The 15,780-nt window shown below is 30.9% G+C and overlaps 1 protein-coding gene across 1 annotated transcript; it reads right to left on the reverse strand.

Annotated features, from left to right (window-relative positions):
* Positions 1-12,257: 12,257 nt before the first annotated feature.
* LOC126698265 (uncharacterized) lies at positions 12,258-15,003 on the reverse strand. The gene is made up of 3 exons (XM_050395374.1): positions 13,704-15,003; positions 12,741-12,969; positions 12,258-12,625 (listed from the first exon to the last, which is right to left on the reverse strand). The coding sequence occupies exons 1-3, from the start codon at positions 14,684-14,686 to the stop codon at positions 12,461-12,463; spliced, it is 1,377 nt and encodes a 458-aa protein (XP_050251331.1). The 5' UTR covers positions 14,687-15,003; the 3' UTR covers positions 12,258-12,460.
* Positions 15,004-15,780: the final 777 nt, after the last annotated feature.

Consider the following 15,780-nt stretch of genomic DNA (forward strand, 5'->3'; position numbering starts at 1 on the left):
ACATTTTGCTTTGAATCTATACATATGTTTTTTTGACCACCGTTTGCGTAACTATTAGTTCATCCATTAATTAATCCTCAAAAAAAAAAGTGAACCAACCCAAAAGAAAGAGTTATATATGTCATGGCCATAAATGTCTCGATCCTTGTAAACTAATCTCTCTGGATTGAAATGTTTGTTCGTAAAAACAATTAAGTCATAACTTTGTCCACTTTTCTTAAGCTTATATTTACAATATTTTCAAAACAAAAACATAAGTAATAAATTGTTATTGGTTCTAATTTAAATCTACGACTAAAATTTATTATGAAAATATTATAAACGTAACATTTTTCTTATTGTATATTAATTAGTATGCAAAGTCTCTTAAATAAAAAATATTCGTCTGTCTACTAAATGTTTAGTTATAAATTAGATGCCCTAGTTCTTCAAAAAAATATAATAATAGATGCCCTAGTTTAATCGGTGAAAGTCTTTACAGATTATGTTATAAAAAAAAATGGCCTTATTATATACCACAATATGTATGGACTACAGAATAGATCAAAATATATGATTAGAATTTGTCATGTTTTGAATCTTTTGATAGCTTAATTTAGAAAATTTGCATATGCTGTCTTCTCGCTCATATAAGTAATGATCTAAGAAACATTTGCAGGAAGTATTTAATACAATTTTTTTGGAACTATAATATTGACCAAGCATTTGGTGTACTAATTTGTTTTGTCACTTTCATAGAATTTATGTTTAAAAATGTTAGACTATTATTTTCTTGTGAAAGAAGCAAAAGATTATTTAAGTTTTAAGAAGACCAATGAATCATATTCAACCAAGTCGGTGTTTCAATATTTCCTATCCTTTGACATACGATACGAGGGACTCTCATAAAGTTGTTGACCGATATGCTAGCTTAGCTGACACCTAAAACGCAATATGTTTTGAAATTCAAAGAGCACAACGAATAGATAATCATCTAAAATTGTTAATAATTTTTGAGTTTTTTTTTTTTTTGAGAGGATAATGATTTTTTAGTTAAATAAAAAAATAGTATATATTCTCAATAGTAACATTCAATATTTGAATTCCTCTTTCGGTCTTTCCTACTTAAAATGTTAAAAAAAAATAAAAATTCCTAAACATAGATGCTGAAAGTAGATTAATTTATCATATACTATAGAGAAATTATATGTCTACAATATTTTTACAACAAATCCTAAGTGACAGGTTGTTACTGGTTGTTATTGTTAGAGCAAAACAGTAATCTTAGTGTTAGTTTTAAATTTGAACCAAGAACAACTAGCCACCTATGATTTATTATAAAAATGTTGTAAACATAACATCTCTCCTATGCTATATGATATATTTGTTTGATTGTGGATAACTGGATATGAATCCTGATTCTCTTTATTAAAGAAAGTGGACAACATGATTATTGAACTATAAAACTTGCCTAAATTAATTTGACAATGAATCTATATTCAAGACAATGCATTTCTTTAATATAATATTTTTTAATATTTGGTACTTCACGAATAAATTATAGCTTTTCCTTGTCTATTTAAATGAGAAATCATAATTCTGTGGCAGATAGAAATTGAAGTAAAAAAAAAAAAAAAAACTACAATAGAATACGAATATGAATATGAGATGTAAATTAAGGCCACGCTTTTATGTGGGGTAAAGCAAACTCTTGGTCTTGGTGATGTAATGGCATTAACACCACCTGCACAGGATCTGATACTAAAGGTCTCCTGGACAAATAGTAGTGTGTACTTTTAGTATTTAAAAAATAATAATAATAAATTCAAAATTTATTATAGTATATAAATAGTAACTCGTAATTTCGGATAAAGTTTTCTTCCAAATTAATTTGTAAAAATCTTCTCCAACCACCGCGTGCTGGAGCCTTGGAGGAAGTTTACTCCAAATTGGTTTCATCCCCCAATGTTCAGAATATATAAATTGTACAATGTAAGCCATGTTGTGTTATATACTTATTATATATGAAAGTCAAATAGATTTTTGTGATGTAAACCATAGAATAAGTTTTTGTCGTTAAAACGACTTAGGTTGGAAGAACTTGGACAGGCTATCTCTGATGATCCCATCAACTAATCTCACATTATTTAACGTGATGTTTTCATGGACTGTCAATAAAGAGGACTGGATTAGGTGACTTAACCCGCTCACAGAAATTTAAAAAAAAAAAAAAAAAAAAAAAACCCTGTGATAGTACTTCATTTACATTCAAAATACATATTGTTCAGTGACTTTAAACTTTGATAGCATCACTGCTTTATCCTGTAACACGGTGACATTGTTATTAAATACTAATAATGAAGAGAAAAGATTATGCATAGATGAAATTTGAAGGTCAAATTCAAGTGCATGTTTCGGATTGTGCATTCATGCTTGAGTTTTGAAGGCAAAAGACAAATTAACAACTGTGTACTGTAGAAGGTACCTTATGGATTGTATATTATATTTGTGTGTGGCTCTCAAGCAATTTATAAGTGTACAAATGTATTGGATATATGCATATTTTTAATTTTTTCACAGTATGTGTGGATCTGGTACAATTATAAAACTCATATTTTGTTAGGGAAAAAATGCATACATTCAGATGAACAAAATAATTAAGAGTCATATTAACGGATACCTTTAATATAATTGTTAATAAACAATTTTAAAAATGTTTTGACACTACTTTCATAAAAAATATAAAAAATCTGTAAAAGAAATTAATTATTTTTTTCTTTTACCATAAAAGATTTTTAAAAATAATTTTTATGCTAATGTTCTTAGGACATCTGTTAACTTTTCCTAATAACTAATGGTATGATGCATTTGCATTAACAGTCAAATTTAGGGGGGGGGGGGGGTGGTGATGATGCATCTTAACTTTTGAAAAATGCTAGAGATACAAAATTTTTTACAATCTGTTAAGATGGTAAGTGATTATTAGTAAATAAAAAAGTGATGTTAGTGGTAAACCCAGATAAAAACCAGTATGAAGTTGGACACAACAACAAATTGTAAAAATGTTTGTATTGTAGCATGAATCTTTAACATAGTACTGAAATAGTGGGATTTCAGCCTTGTAATGCTAGGCACTTTATCTTTCATCATTTAATTGAAAAAGAGTTGGTTGATCTATTTTTAAGAAACAGTCAGTAGGGAGGTCTACTTTTGAGGGACAAAGGAATAAATATAATTTAAATTTTGAGGTGTATTGAGATGAATTGATTTAGTAAAAGGGAAATGCTTTGCATATGCACACCTCTCTATCTTTACTATAATAAAATGTAGTATAAAGAAAAGCCAGTTTAAAAATAAATGGGAGGGATCACATCGCTACTTTGACAAGAAAGTAGAAAGCGTGCTGCTTTTGCTGTCTTCCATCTTATATCTTATAGTCACTTTCCATATCATTAAAACTAAAATCAAAACATTAAAATTAAATTGTATTGTAACTTATATCTTTTAAGTTTCAGGTAATTTTGATTTTCTCCTCCAAAGATTTAAATTTTAGATTTATACTTTTCATGTTGTGTAGTGTTTGGAAAAAGAAATCACCGTCTATATATATTAATATTGAGCTAGCAGTTAAGTACCAATTAGACATCACCGTCTATAAAGTGATTTAGGTTATGTTTGGTAATAGTTTTTGTTTTCTATTTTCAAAAACTTGTTTTTAGGAATATAAAGAAAAAACAATTTTCTTGTATTTTTGAAATAAAAAACATGTTTGGTTAGTTGAAATTAAAAAGATAGTTTTTTGAAGAAAAAAATAGAAAATATTAAAATATGTTGTTACTAGGATTTAAACTCTAATGCAAACTCATTAAATGAGATAAATTCATTAAATTAAATGCATGTTCTCATTAACTTTTGAAAATTAGAAACTGAAAACAATCTTTTGAATGTTTTCATTTTCCTACACAAATTTGAGTTTTGAGAATAGTTTTTGTTTTCTGTCTACTTTGAGTTGTCAAACAAGTTTTTTAGTCCAAAAAATATAAAATTGTTTTTGAAAACAGAAAATAAAAAGAAAAAACAGTTACCAAATATACTCTTAGTTTTTTTTTTTTTTGAGGTCGAAATACAATAATTATTTTTCACAAAAGTGTAGGAGGAATAAAATACAAAATCGACAAATCTTCTTTATAGCAAAGGATCACAATCTTAGAAACATATAATTTTTGATGGTGTTGTAGCAGTAGCAGTAGCACCATCACATCACAATGGCAGTAAAGCAAGACCCTACTGAAGCCTCATGGTATACGGATCCAAACTCCAAAGCATCATCTAAAAGTTTTTCAAACTCCTTTTGCATTTCTTTTCTTTTTGGAATGTTGTACACTTACTACCCCCCACTACTATATTAACCAAATTTGTGGCTAGGCCAGCCCTTGGTCAAGATCACTTAGGCCATTGCCTAGGGCTGTCCTTCAGGCAAGGCCACTGTTACGATTATATTATTAAGTGAAGTTAAAACAGAGTTTTAATGAATTAAATTATACTATTTTGTGCTTTAATTCAAAAAAGAGTTAGCAGATAATGAAATAATAAAATGGAAAGATAACAATGTCAATAAGCCAATAATCATACTGATAATCAAACTTGTAATATAAAAATTATTGACAATTTAAAAAGATTATATTATTTTCCAAATGCATATATCACCTTATAGAGTTTTACAAATAATACTTACTACAATTATGCAAAAAGAAAATTTTCAACCTAATTAAAATAAATTGTGTGGGGACTCCTACCCAATAATCTTGGTCTTTTGGACTTAGACCCCCAATTTATTTGTTTTCTAGATTAGGCTTACCCCACAGTGGGAGGTCCAAGAAATGGCTTTTCAGGTTACTGATGGAGTTAAAGCGTTGATTTGGCCCTAAAATCTCTTGATCTTGGCTCAGCTGAGATGATGACTACGTAGCCAAGCCTTTTCCTTGAAATCTGAACAAGATTTCCTAATTTCCAAGATTTGTCTTTCCTTACTACTCTCGTGTCTCACTTCCCCCAATTTTCCAATCCATAATTCCTCCCTCTCTTCCTCTCTTTATACCCTCCACTTGGTGGGGTTGTCATGATGAGAGGATATTACCCACGTCAGTGGGCCCCATTGTATCATATCTCTAAACAGATTGGGCTCATCTTCTACTATTGACGTGACCTCCAAATAACTTGGGCTTGACACCGGTTATTACTTGGCGGGTGGATTCCCCTAAGGCATTATCCCTCGTTCACAACATATCTTGAGAGTACTTAGTTTGTTTGCTTGGCCAAGCTCATCTTAGCTCAGGTAAGTGGGCTGAGATGGGCCAAGATGATTTGGTGAGTAGGCTTTGTAATTTGGAGCCGGCCTACTATTCTTGATCCGTACAAATCATATTACAAGGAGATTTAGAATAACATATCATCAATCGAAAAATAAATGTTAGCAAAACCTAAATATAAAAACATAATTTTAAATTTCAAAATCAAGAAGAAAGGAGTTTTAAAAAAAGTACTACTATAGAACATTAAATAAATTTTATTTAAATTTAATAAATAAAAAAAGCACTAAAAATTGTCGCCTTTTAAGGCAGTGTTTAGCTGGCCATGTTTTTGGCTCACAAACTTACCCGTTTGTCTACTATCTATAATATGGATGGGTGTCCCTCTCCCCAATAAATTCTCACTTCTTTTAGATTTTCTCCTTAGAGGTGGGGAATGGTCTAGACTCTAGACCCTCTTCTTTAATGAATCATCCTTGCTTATTCAAAAGAGTACAATTCAGTTGTTGTTGTTGTTGTTTTTTTTTTTTTTTTTTTTTTTTTTTTTTCGAAGAAAAATTTTAGATGTTAGTACTTAACATTTGATATGCAAAGTGAAATATATTAAAAGAAAAGAGAGGAAACGAAATACAATTGATAACTAGGACTGTTCCTCTGGATCGACAATTACATTAGAGGAATCTGAAGGAGCTAGCAGAACCTATATTTACACCTGAAATTAAAAAAAAAAAAAAAAAAATGTTTTCTCTTCTCATGCACGTATATACTGACAAAAGTAATACAGACATTATTAATTGATTATACATAGGGCAAAAGCTTACACCACGTTAAGCTTGACTTTGGAGTGAGTGCATTTCTTTTTCCACTCTCTTTTCCCCTAAATTTCTTGTCCCTTCCAAGTTCCAAACTACCTTCCACCGAAAGTATTTGGAAAAATTAAAAACGAAAGAGAAAGAAAGCATCTTCATGTCGACCTGCTTAATATGAATAGCTTCCAAATGGGATTTGTTAAAGCTTATCACTAGTCAACAAATTAAAGGAGTCACTTCTCTTTTAAGACAAAGAAAAATTTCCCTAAAACGAGTTTTTTTATTTCATTTTTTTACTAGGTTTTAGTGTGGGATAACTTGAATTTACTTTTTTTTATAAATAAATTGAATACAGCTACAATTATATCTAAGAAAGAGTAAAGTTTTTTTTAAAATTATATAAATTGGTGTAAAAATAAAATACAACTTTATAAATTCAATCAGACCACACATAATACACACATTCTTTTTTATACCCAAAAAATAGCAGATGCCCTCGCCGCAGTAAAAAATACACACATTCTTTTTTTCTTTTTTTAATTTTTTTTTTTTTTATATGGGAGGTATAGGCACTTTGAACTCAATTTTAAATCCTAAAAGTGCTCATTCAACATTGATGATAAATTTCACTCTCAAGATTTATTAAACAAGAAAAAATGTTTATTTGAGATTTCAATTATAACATTATGAGCTTGATATATCAAAGCATCAAAATTAAAAAAAAAAAAAAAAATATATATATATATATATATATTAATCATGAACTAGTAATCGAAGAAGTTTACTATGTTTGTTTCGGAACAACTTATCTAACTTTTTGCTAAAAATATGTTAAAATATATCCGTACCTTAAAAAAGTAAGAAGATGCAGAAAAAAGTGACGTTTTAAAAAAGTTATACATAAAAACTAAAATCTAAAAACTAAGTTTATAAATTGATGCCAAACACATATTTAAGGATCTTTGTTGAGATTTGGGAATAAATTTGATAGAAGATGCTAAGTTTAATTAAACAATAATCTTGTGTGTAAGAGTGTATATATATAATTTGTATTTGCCTTGACTACTATATTAATTCAATGGTTAATTTAGCCCCAACTAAAAATTGGAAGTAGTTAATGAATGCCCTAGGGCTCCTAAGAGTAAGAGCATTAGTTTAATAAATATTTTTAGAAACTCTTTATAAGAAAAAAAAAATTAATTACTTTTATTTCTTACAACATTATATGTTTCTAATAAGAGAAATATTAATAAGTGCCTTTAGGGCATTGATTAAGTATTCAGTTAAAGAAAGTATTCATTTAATAAATGTTTTAAAGGAATTAGTTAACCGAGCTTGCTTCTAAAAGTTTATGATCCGTAGAGGTAGCTTGAGAGTTGCGACTCTAGCTTGTCTAATATAAAACCATTGCACCTATCTCAGAAATCCACAATAGAAATACCTTTTAATAAAATCAAAGATCCATTTTACATCAAGGTTTGATTAAATTGCAAGCAAAAGACAGAATCTTTGAATGTGGTTCTCCTACAATTATGTCTCCCTATAGTCTTTATATATAATTACTTCCTGTAACAATTATCACGTACCACGTGGCCCAATATATCTCGTTGCGGCTATAATATAGTATTTTCTTAATTTACAATGATGTAGTACAAACCACAAAGAGAATTTCAGCATGTTGGAAGATAATATAATTGGACCAGTTTAAAATTAAATAATACCCATAGCTGCGATACACTTCCCGCTAGCTCATTTAATTTTTTGAAAAATGTTAATGCATACTTTAAGGATAATGATCTAGAAACTATTTTTTAACAAATTAATTTTCTGTCCCACTCTTCTTACTCCACTATATATTCAACAAATAAAAACATGTCACATATCTATCTAATTTATTAAATGCTAAATTTATGCCTATTGTTCTTTCTATTTCCTAAAATAAATAAATAAATAACCCATCATATTTAGGTAATTGAAATAATAAAAGACATAAATTTAACATTTTCTTTTAATAAATTAGATAAAAATGTGACATATTTTTATTTGTAGAGTAGAAAGAGTAAAATAAAAGATTTGAACTCACTTTTTAAGGCACTTTAGAACTTAATTTTTTATATAATTATTTTTTATGCCAAATTGCTAATGCAAAATTTTTTTTTTTTTGGATAGGGCTAATGCAATTTTTACACGCTTTTCAAGCCCAATGGTTCATCACTTCATGTCCATCTTTTCATATTTCTGCTTGAGAAGTGGAATACCTTGTCCATTCCATCACTGAACAACGTGGTAATTGGTCTAGAAGCTACGCTATAGCTCCAAGTTCCAACTATTTCTTGGACTAATATCCATTGAAAGCAATAACAAAATAATAATAGTAACAGATGTTACATTAATTTTTAAAAATTTTATATATAAAAAAAGTAATTGACTTTTTAATTATTTTTTTATATATTTTTTAAAGTAATATTAAAATGTTTTTAAAATCATCAATTAATAAACGTCCTAAAAACACCTAGGACAAAAAAAAAAAAAAAAAAAATCTCTTCCTTTTAAGCCTTAATGCTGATTTTAAAAAAATATTCAGCAAATTAAAAATTAAAAAACACATAACCAAAAAAATAAGTCATTTTACGGTCATATTTAAACATTAAAATAAAGTGGTAGCACCACTTCTGAAACATGTTTTGAGCATTATGTTACAATTAAAAATAAATAAACATGTTTTGAGCATTATATCTGCCGCGTGGATCTAATGTGTTCTTTTATAAAACGAAATAATTAAACGGTGATTGACAAAATGGAATGTTAGTAGTGGTAGTGTACAGCAGGTATACTATGTTTACTATAATACCAACTTGGCATCTGTTTTGATATTTAGTATCTAATAAATGAGTGACATTTGTTTTAAAAACTCACATCAGACTAATTCAATAAATTAATTACAATGTTCTATACTATCGGAAAGATAAATTAATCATTTATTGGAGTAATCTAATGTGATTTTTTGAAATATGTGTCACTCATTTATTAGGTAGGAAATACCAAATTAGATACTGTGTTTATATTACCGAAACATGGTATACTTTCTCGTACAACAGGATATATTACTCTAACAAAATGTATTTTGAAGGGGGCTAAAATTTTAAATAAATCAAAACATTGATGGGAGGAATACATGAGGAAATGTGTGGTGCTAAATGATAATGAATCATAAATGCATGAACCAGACATGCCTCCCCAGTACCCATTATTCATTATTCTGCGTGTCGCATTTAAAATTTAAATTTTCAAAGAGTTGAAATTAGATTAAAAGAAAAACTTGAGATTCACTGCACTTTAAAACTCTTTAAAAAAACCGAAGGTCAAATTTCACTGCATCTTTATCTTACTATGACATAAGATATCAAAACTCCTTAAATTATCATTATACTTTTAGATTTCTAAAAAATACTAAAATTTTATCTACTACCATCAATTTGAAAAGAGTAAATTACATTTCTCCATATTATCTTTAAATTAAATAGGTACCAACTTAGAGATAATCAACATATATTTATTTATTTATTGAGAAAGATAATCAACGTTTATTTGAATGTTGATGAAATAATAAAATATAATCCACTTATTTTTTAAAATGAATAAATATTTAAAAAATTTTTAAGATGGAATTAACTGAAAATTATATAATACTCTAGGAATACAATATTGCTCTGCTTACTCCTATAACATAAATAGTGAATTTTACCAAAATTTAAGTAGTAAAACTTATTATTGTATGAGACGAAGGAGAATACATATCATTATTGTACTTCTGGAACATTGTATAATTACTCAAAATTAACCTATTTTATAGTGTGGTAAAGTAAATTCTTTGCTATCTCACTTGAGTCCAATCAAGAAATGTAATCTGAAGAAAAAATGTTAATTCCATCAACTTTTATATCTTCTCTTTAAGGAAAATGTTAGAGCTAGTACAATTTTTATTATAAAAAAATTACAAATTGATGTGTCAAAAAGAAATATTATTGGTGTCTAAACAACATAATAAATGAATATTTGAATTAAGTTTTTGTAATTGGTGATACATTAGCTTGCAAGTTTTATACACGTATTTTTTTAACCTATAATATCCACTTCATAATAATTGCCTTTTATTAAAAAAAACTTACAAATTGATGTATCAAGAATATGATTAGTACCATTTAAATAATATAATAAATATTTAAATTACTTTTATAATTGTTTACAAATCAATTTATAAAATTTGCAATATTTTAGCATAATTTTTAATCGTGTACTTTGATATTAGGATTTGAGTTGTTTATGACTTGTCATATTAAGATGGATGGTGGCATTTTTTTAGTTTTTTCTTTTTTGATGGGAGGATGGTGGCATATTAAAGTAAGTTTGTTGGAAACAGCAATTTTACCATTTCACTAGCTTCAGGTTGAAATGGTGTCAATTTATCTTCTCAAAAAATAATTTTTTTTTATTAAAAAGAATTAATTTTCTAAATGAAAACCACATAGGGTCACTTTACCTATTATATATAAATGATAATGTCAATTTATGAGTAATCATTTACTCAAAAAAAAAATATATATATATGAGTAATCATAATACAACCTGTATATTACACTAACATCACTCTTTTATCAAACGAAAAGGTTATGCAATCTTTGTTCAGTTTGTTGGTATCTATATAACTTTTAATGGGTAGAAGTAAATCCTAATCTTGCAGCTTTGTTCTTAGCAAATACTAGTATTTTTTATTTGGGGTTGTCCTCAAGAAATTTGACCAGATCTAAAGGTCTAGAGGTAAGAAACAAATACCAATAAATATTAAATTGAAGCTCCTCCTACAATGGCCGGATAATGACGTTTCCCAAGGTTACCAAAATGAAGAAAAACTTTCAATTATGAAGCCACAGCCACATCATAACATATATAATGTAATTTATTTATTAGTGGATGTCTATTATATCATTATTATAGTAACGGTAAGAACATGCTAAAACAAACATTATGCACCAAAAAAAAAAAAAAAACAAGAATAAATTAAAATGGCTCTCTATCTCTATTAATAATTTTAGTAATTAGAGTAGCAGTAGCATGTTGATCTTGTCAAGGCTGAGGTATTCCCTTTTTTAACCAAACCCATCTGAAGGATTAGTCAATGGCAGAATCAATTTCTCATCAAAATCCCTTAAGATCTTAGTAAACAAACCCTTTTTTTCTTGTTGGACTTTTGTGAAAGACATGTGAAGTGGTTGAAAGTTTAATTTAAAACTAGGGAGGGATTTGGATTTGAATCTGTCAATCTGGTAGGGATTAAAGTAAGTAGAAGCAAATAAAAGTATATCTTACATGGTTGTGACAGTTTTTTTAATAAAAAATAAAAATAAAAATCTTTTTTATGCTTTTAATAAAATGAATAAATAAAATACAGCTTGTGTGGATCCAGCATGCATGAAAAGCTATAGATTATTTTTGTTTTTATTTTTTATTTTTACCAAGACAAGTACCCCACCCACCACTTCCAGTACCAGATCATGTTCAGTGTGTGATAATAATGACAAGTCCCAAACATATCTGGCCACATGGCTTCTTTTCTTTTACAGTTTTAACGAACTTTGCACTTAAAACTACACCTGATATGGTATCTATCAGCTGACCTATATATAAAAAGAATTCTGTTTTCTCATACAAGTCATGTGGAAAGCTTTGTGTTTGTGTGTGTGTGTGTGTGTGTGTGTGTGTGTGTGTGTGGGGGGGGGGGGGGGGGGGGGGGGGGGGGGGGGGTGGGTGGGGTTGTGGTGGAGGTTCTTTGTAAAAAATGGGTAAAGCAAACACCAAAAATTGCCACCTCCACACACGGGGTGGGTTTGGAGAGTTAAGCATACAACTTACGAATCAAATGGCAGGTAGGTACAGTTCTCCTTAATCCAAAGATGCAACTTTAGGCCCCAATTTAGATAAGGCTCTTGTGTTGTTGTTGTCTTTGATTGGATAGATGCTAGACAAGCTGGCAATCATACCTACGCTTCATTATTACAGTAAAAAAAACACAATAATGGAGCTTCATGCATCAAGTACCCCACAAGAAATCACTAAGTTCGGGAAGATTGCAAAAGTGGGGAAAATAAAAGTTGGAAAGATCTTGATCTTCAAAATTCATCTTCCATTGATGCTCATGTACATGATGTATATACAAGTTACATTGTGTTTGACAAAACCTCAAACAGACTCTCTCTCTCTCTCTCTCTCAACCTCCTATGAGCTTTTTGCTCATCGGGGTGACATCATTAAAATACTAAAAATTAGTGAAATTTACAATTTCAAGTTCCAAACAAAGCCAGTCTCTTAAACATTTGTATCGCAAAATTTCCCGTCCATCCGGTTCTGAACAGCTTTCACAGCAGCAACTCTAGCAGCAGTGGCGGCCCTATTTGCAGCCATGACTGCCTTGTTTACTGGTTCATCTACTCGGGGAAGGTTAATAGCATTCTCTGCAGTTTTTCTCGCAGCCTGCAATTTCATCACATAAATTGAAGAGTGAGAATGCGTGTTATAGTATGAGCAAGGGTTGATAACAATGAACATGACAACAATGCATCAATAGGAAATTAATGTCAATAAATACCTGGACTGCTCGAAGGACTGTATCGGTTAGTGGGGGCAGTGGATGCTTAAGGGTACCACCATCCCATTCACCACATCTTCGTTCTCCATTTCGGAAGGTATACATACCGTAGCCTTGCTTTCGACCTTCATGCCATGATCCCTCATAACAATGACCATTAGCAAAGTGATAGACACCAAATCCATGGATCTTGTCTCCAAAATATTCTCCAGCATATCTATCTCCATTCCTACATCACAATCACATTCATTGTCAATGTCACTCTAAATAGAAAACATAAATAAAAATCACAATGACAATAGTAATAAATAACAACAACATTTTAAAAAGAAAAATGATTGATTGATAAATAAATCTCCAACAGATAAGTATCTTGTACCAGGACAGTACCAACCAATTCAGCACCAATACAAAAACTACAAATAAATCTTGACCAAAATAAATGCATATTAAAGTTTCACTGAGTAACAGAGTCAGACAACAGCAGAATCTGAATTACCTCCATAATGAACAGTTCTACAACCAGAAAGAGCAAAAATTGAAAATTTCACAAAAACCAAACCACACGGATCGCAGGAATATTCAACAAAGCAAAAATAATGGACTACCAAACGGTTACCAGTTAAAACTTAGAATCACAATAAATTTGAAGAAAACAGGAATCAAAGTCTGGGCATACATTTGCACAGTCAGTTTTTAACTTTCTATCAGATCGTTTCAAAATCCAAAAAACAACCATTACCCTTAACCTACGTACCTTCAAGAAAATCATAAAGATTCAATCTTTGAACCAAAATCAAACACAATTTATTTATTTATTTTAAAAAAAAACCTCCACTGTTCTATTAATCATGTAACAGTTCAAACCAAACATAAAATTAAAAATAAAAAAAAATAAAAAAAAAACCCAATAATTAAAATACCATATATAAGTAACACCAAAATTTCAAAATAAAAAATCACCTGAAGTGGTAGCAACCAAGGGCATGCTTGACCCCACACTTGAACTGACCAACATAGCAGCTAGCATCAGAGCAAGTTTGAACTCCAATCCCATGACTCTGCCCATTACACCATTCTCCAGCATAAGAATCACCTGTATAGAACCTATAAACCCCAAACCCATGTCTCAAACCTTGTCTATACTGACCCTTATATCTACTCCCTCTAGCCCAGCTCTCTATTCCATACCCATCATACCTCCCATCAATCCAATCCCCTTCATATCTTCCATTCACAAAATAGTTATAAACCCCACTCCCATTACACCTCCCTTTGTGAAACTCGCCCTCATAGAAATCCCCATTGCTATAAAACTCCACGCCTTCCCTTGTAATCTTCTTATTGCTGCTGTTGATTCTCTGAGTTTTTTCCATGCTATTTTGGTGGTGGTCCCCACCGATGAACCATTGGACCGGTCTCGAGCTTGTTCTTGAAAACCCAAGTCGTTTTGCGTTCTCTTCCCACGAGTGTTTCAATACAATTACGATTTGGTGGATCAGACCCTTGTGTTTGGACGCGAAGAAAAGCGTAACCGCGATGAAGATAAGGGCGAAGAGGAGGTTTTCCGAGGTGGGTATTTCTTCGTTTCTAAGGTAGAAGAAGTAGTAGTAGAAGAGGGAAGAGAAGGAGAAGATGGTGAAGAATGAGAGCGAGGTTATGGCGAGAACCGGGTTCGAACCGGATCGAGGAGATGATGAGCTCGAACCGGGTTTTATCGGTTTCTTCTTCGTCTTCGTCTTTGTCTTCGTCTTCAACAGCTTCTCTTCTTCATCATCATCGTCTTCGTCGTGCTGGTGCTGGTGCTGGTGGTGATGGGGTGTGATAGCGTCACCCTCGGTGATGGAGGAGAGGCTGTGAATGGATGATCGGATGGTGGGTGATGAACGAAGGAGTGAGGACTGTGTCCTCGTGAGCTTCGCCTGCTGGCTTTTCTGGCCGTCCATTTCTTCTTCCTTCCTCTGATTAAACCAACCAATCCCCACCGTCTGATCAAAAAATCAAAAATATCACCCTAGTCAGTGGGCCCTCCTGTACCGTGAGATTCTTATTATCACTCTTCATGTCGCCGGAGACATCTCAGGGTGCGCAGGATAAGGCACTGTCAGTCACTCAACTCGGGAAGCGTACATTAGCAGAAATAGAAATAGAAAGGTTTTTTGTTTTTTCAAAGAGGGAGAGGGAGAGAGAGAGCGAGAGAATCAGTGTGAATCTGTGTGTGCGTTTGATTTTTTTTTTTTTTTGAGAAACTGTGTGCGTTTGATTTTGGACCGGGTTTTGTTGAAGATTTATAGTTGGGTAATAGGTAGAGGGAGAGAGATTCAATGTGGACCGTTTGATGAGGATCAAGGGTAGATATTTGTGATTGGTTTAGAGCCGTTTGATTTTTTATGCCGGTCTAGACGGGCAGATAGATGGATAGGGTCGTGGGATCTTGATTAGATTCCTACACTTTAGCTTTACTGTAGCAGGCCGGCACGTGCCGATACAATTCTTTAATTAATTAATTAGTAGCCGGAGAGGAGTACAATAAAAATTGGACTCTCTTCCGTTTTTTTTTTTTTTTGTGTGGAATTGGACTCTCTTCTGTAGTCTATACTACTCATCATATCTTGTAAATCTACTATAAGGGCTTCGATCACCGTTTGATTGGGAGGTGGATAGGAAATAAAGGAAACAGAGATTTGGGTTGATGGGTAAAGATTCTTGCTTGTTCAAATGGAAGTAATGAAAGTTTCCATGTGTCTAACCTCAAAAAGCACCACATAAAATTTATGGGGATAAAAAAAAAAAAAAAAAAAGAAGAAGAAGAAGAAGAAGAAGAAGAAGAAGGAGATATGGTAAATGTGATTTAAGTAAAGGCCAGCAATTTTTAAGTGAAATGTGTATTGGCTTCATTGAAAGTTTCTTCAATTCCGTAATTTTTTTTTCATTTGGTGAAAAAGGAAATAACTTAAATCTTTGCTTATCAAAGAGGTTTTAGCATCAATTTATTTAGTTTATTGCTAATATCTTTTGGAAAATGTTAAAGTTAAAGGCT

The sequence above is a fragment of the Quercus robur genome, chromosome 9 (assembly GCF_932294415.1).
Source record: "Quercus robur chromosome 9, dhQueRobu3.1, whole genome shotgun sequence".
NCBI classification, from domain to species: Eukaryota; Viridiplantae; Streptophyta; class Magnoliopsida; order Fagales; family Fagaceae; genus Quercus; species Quercus robur.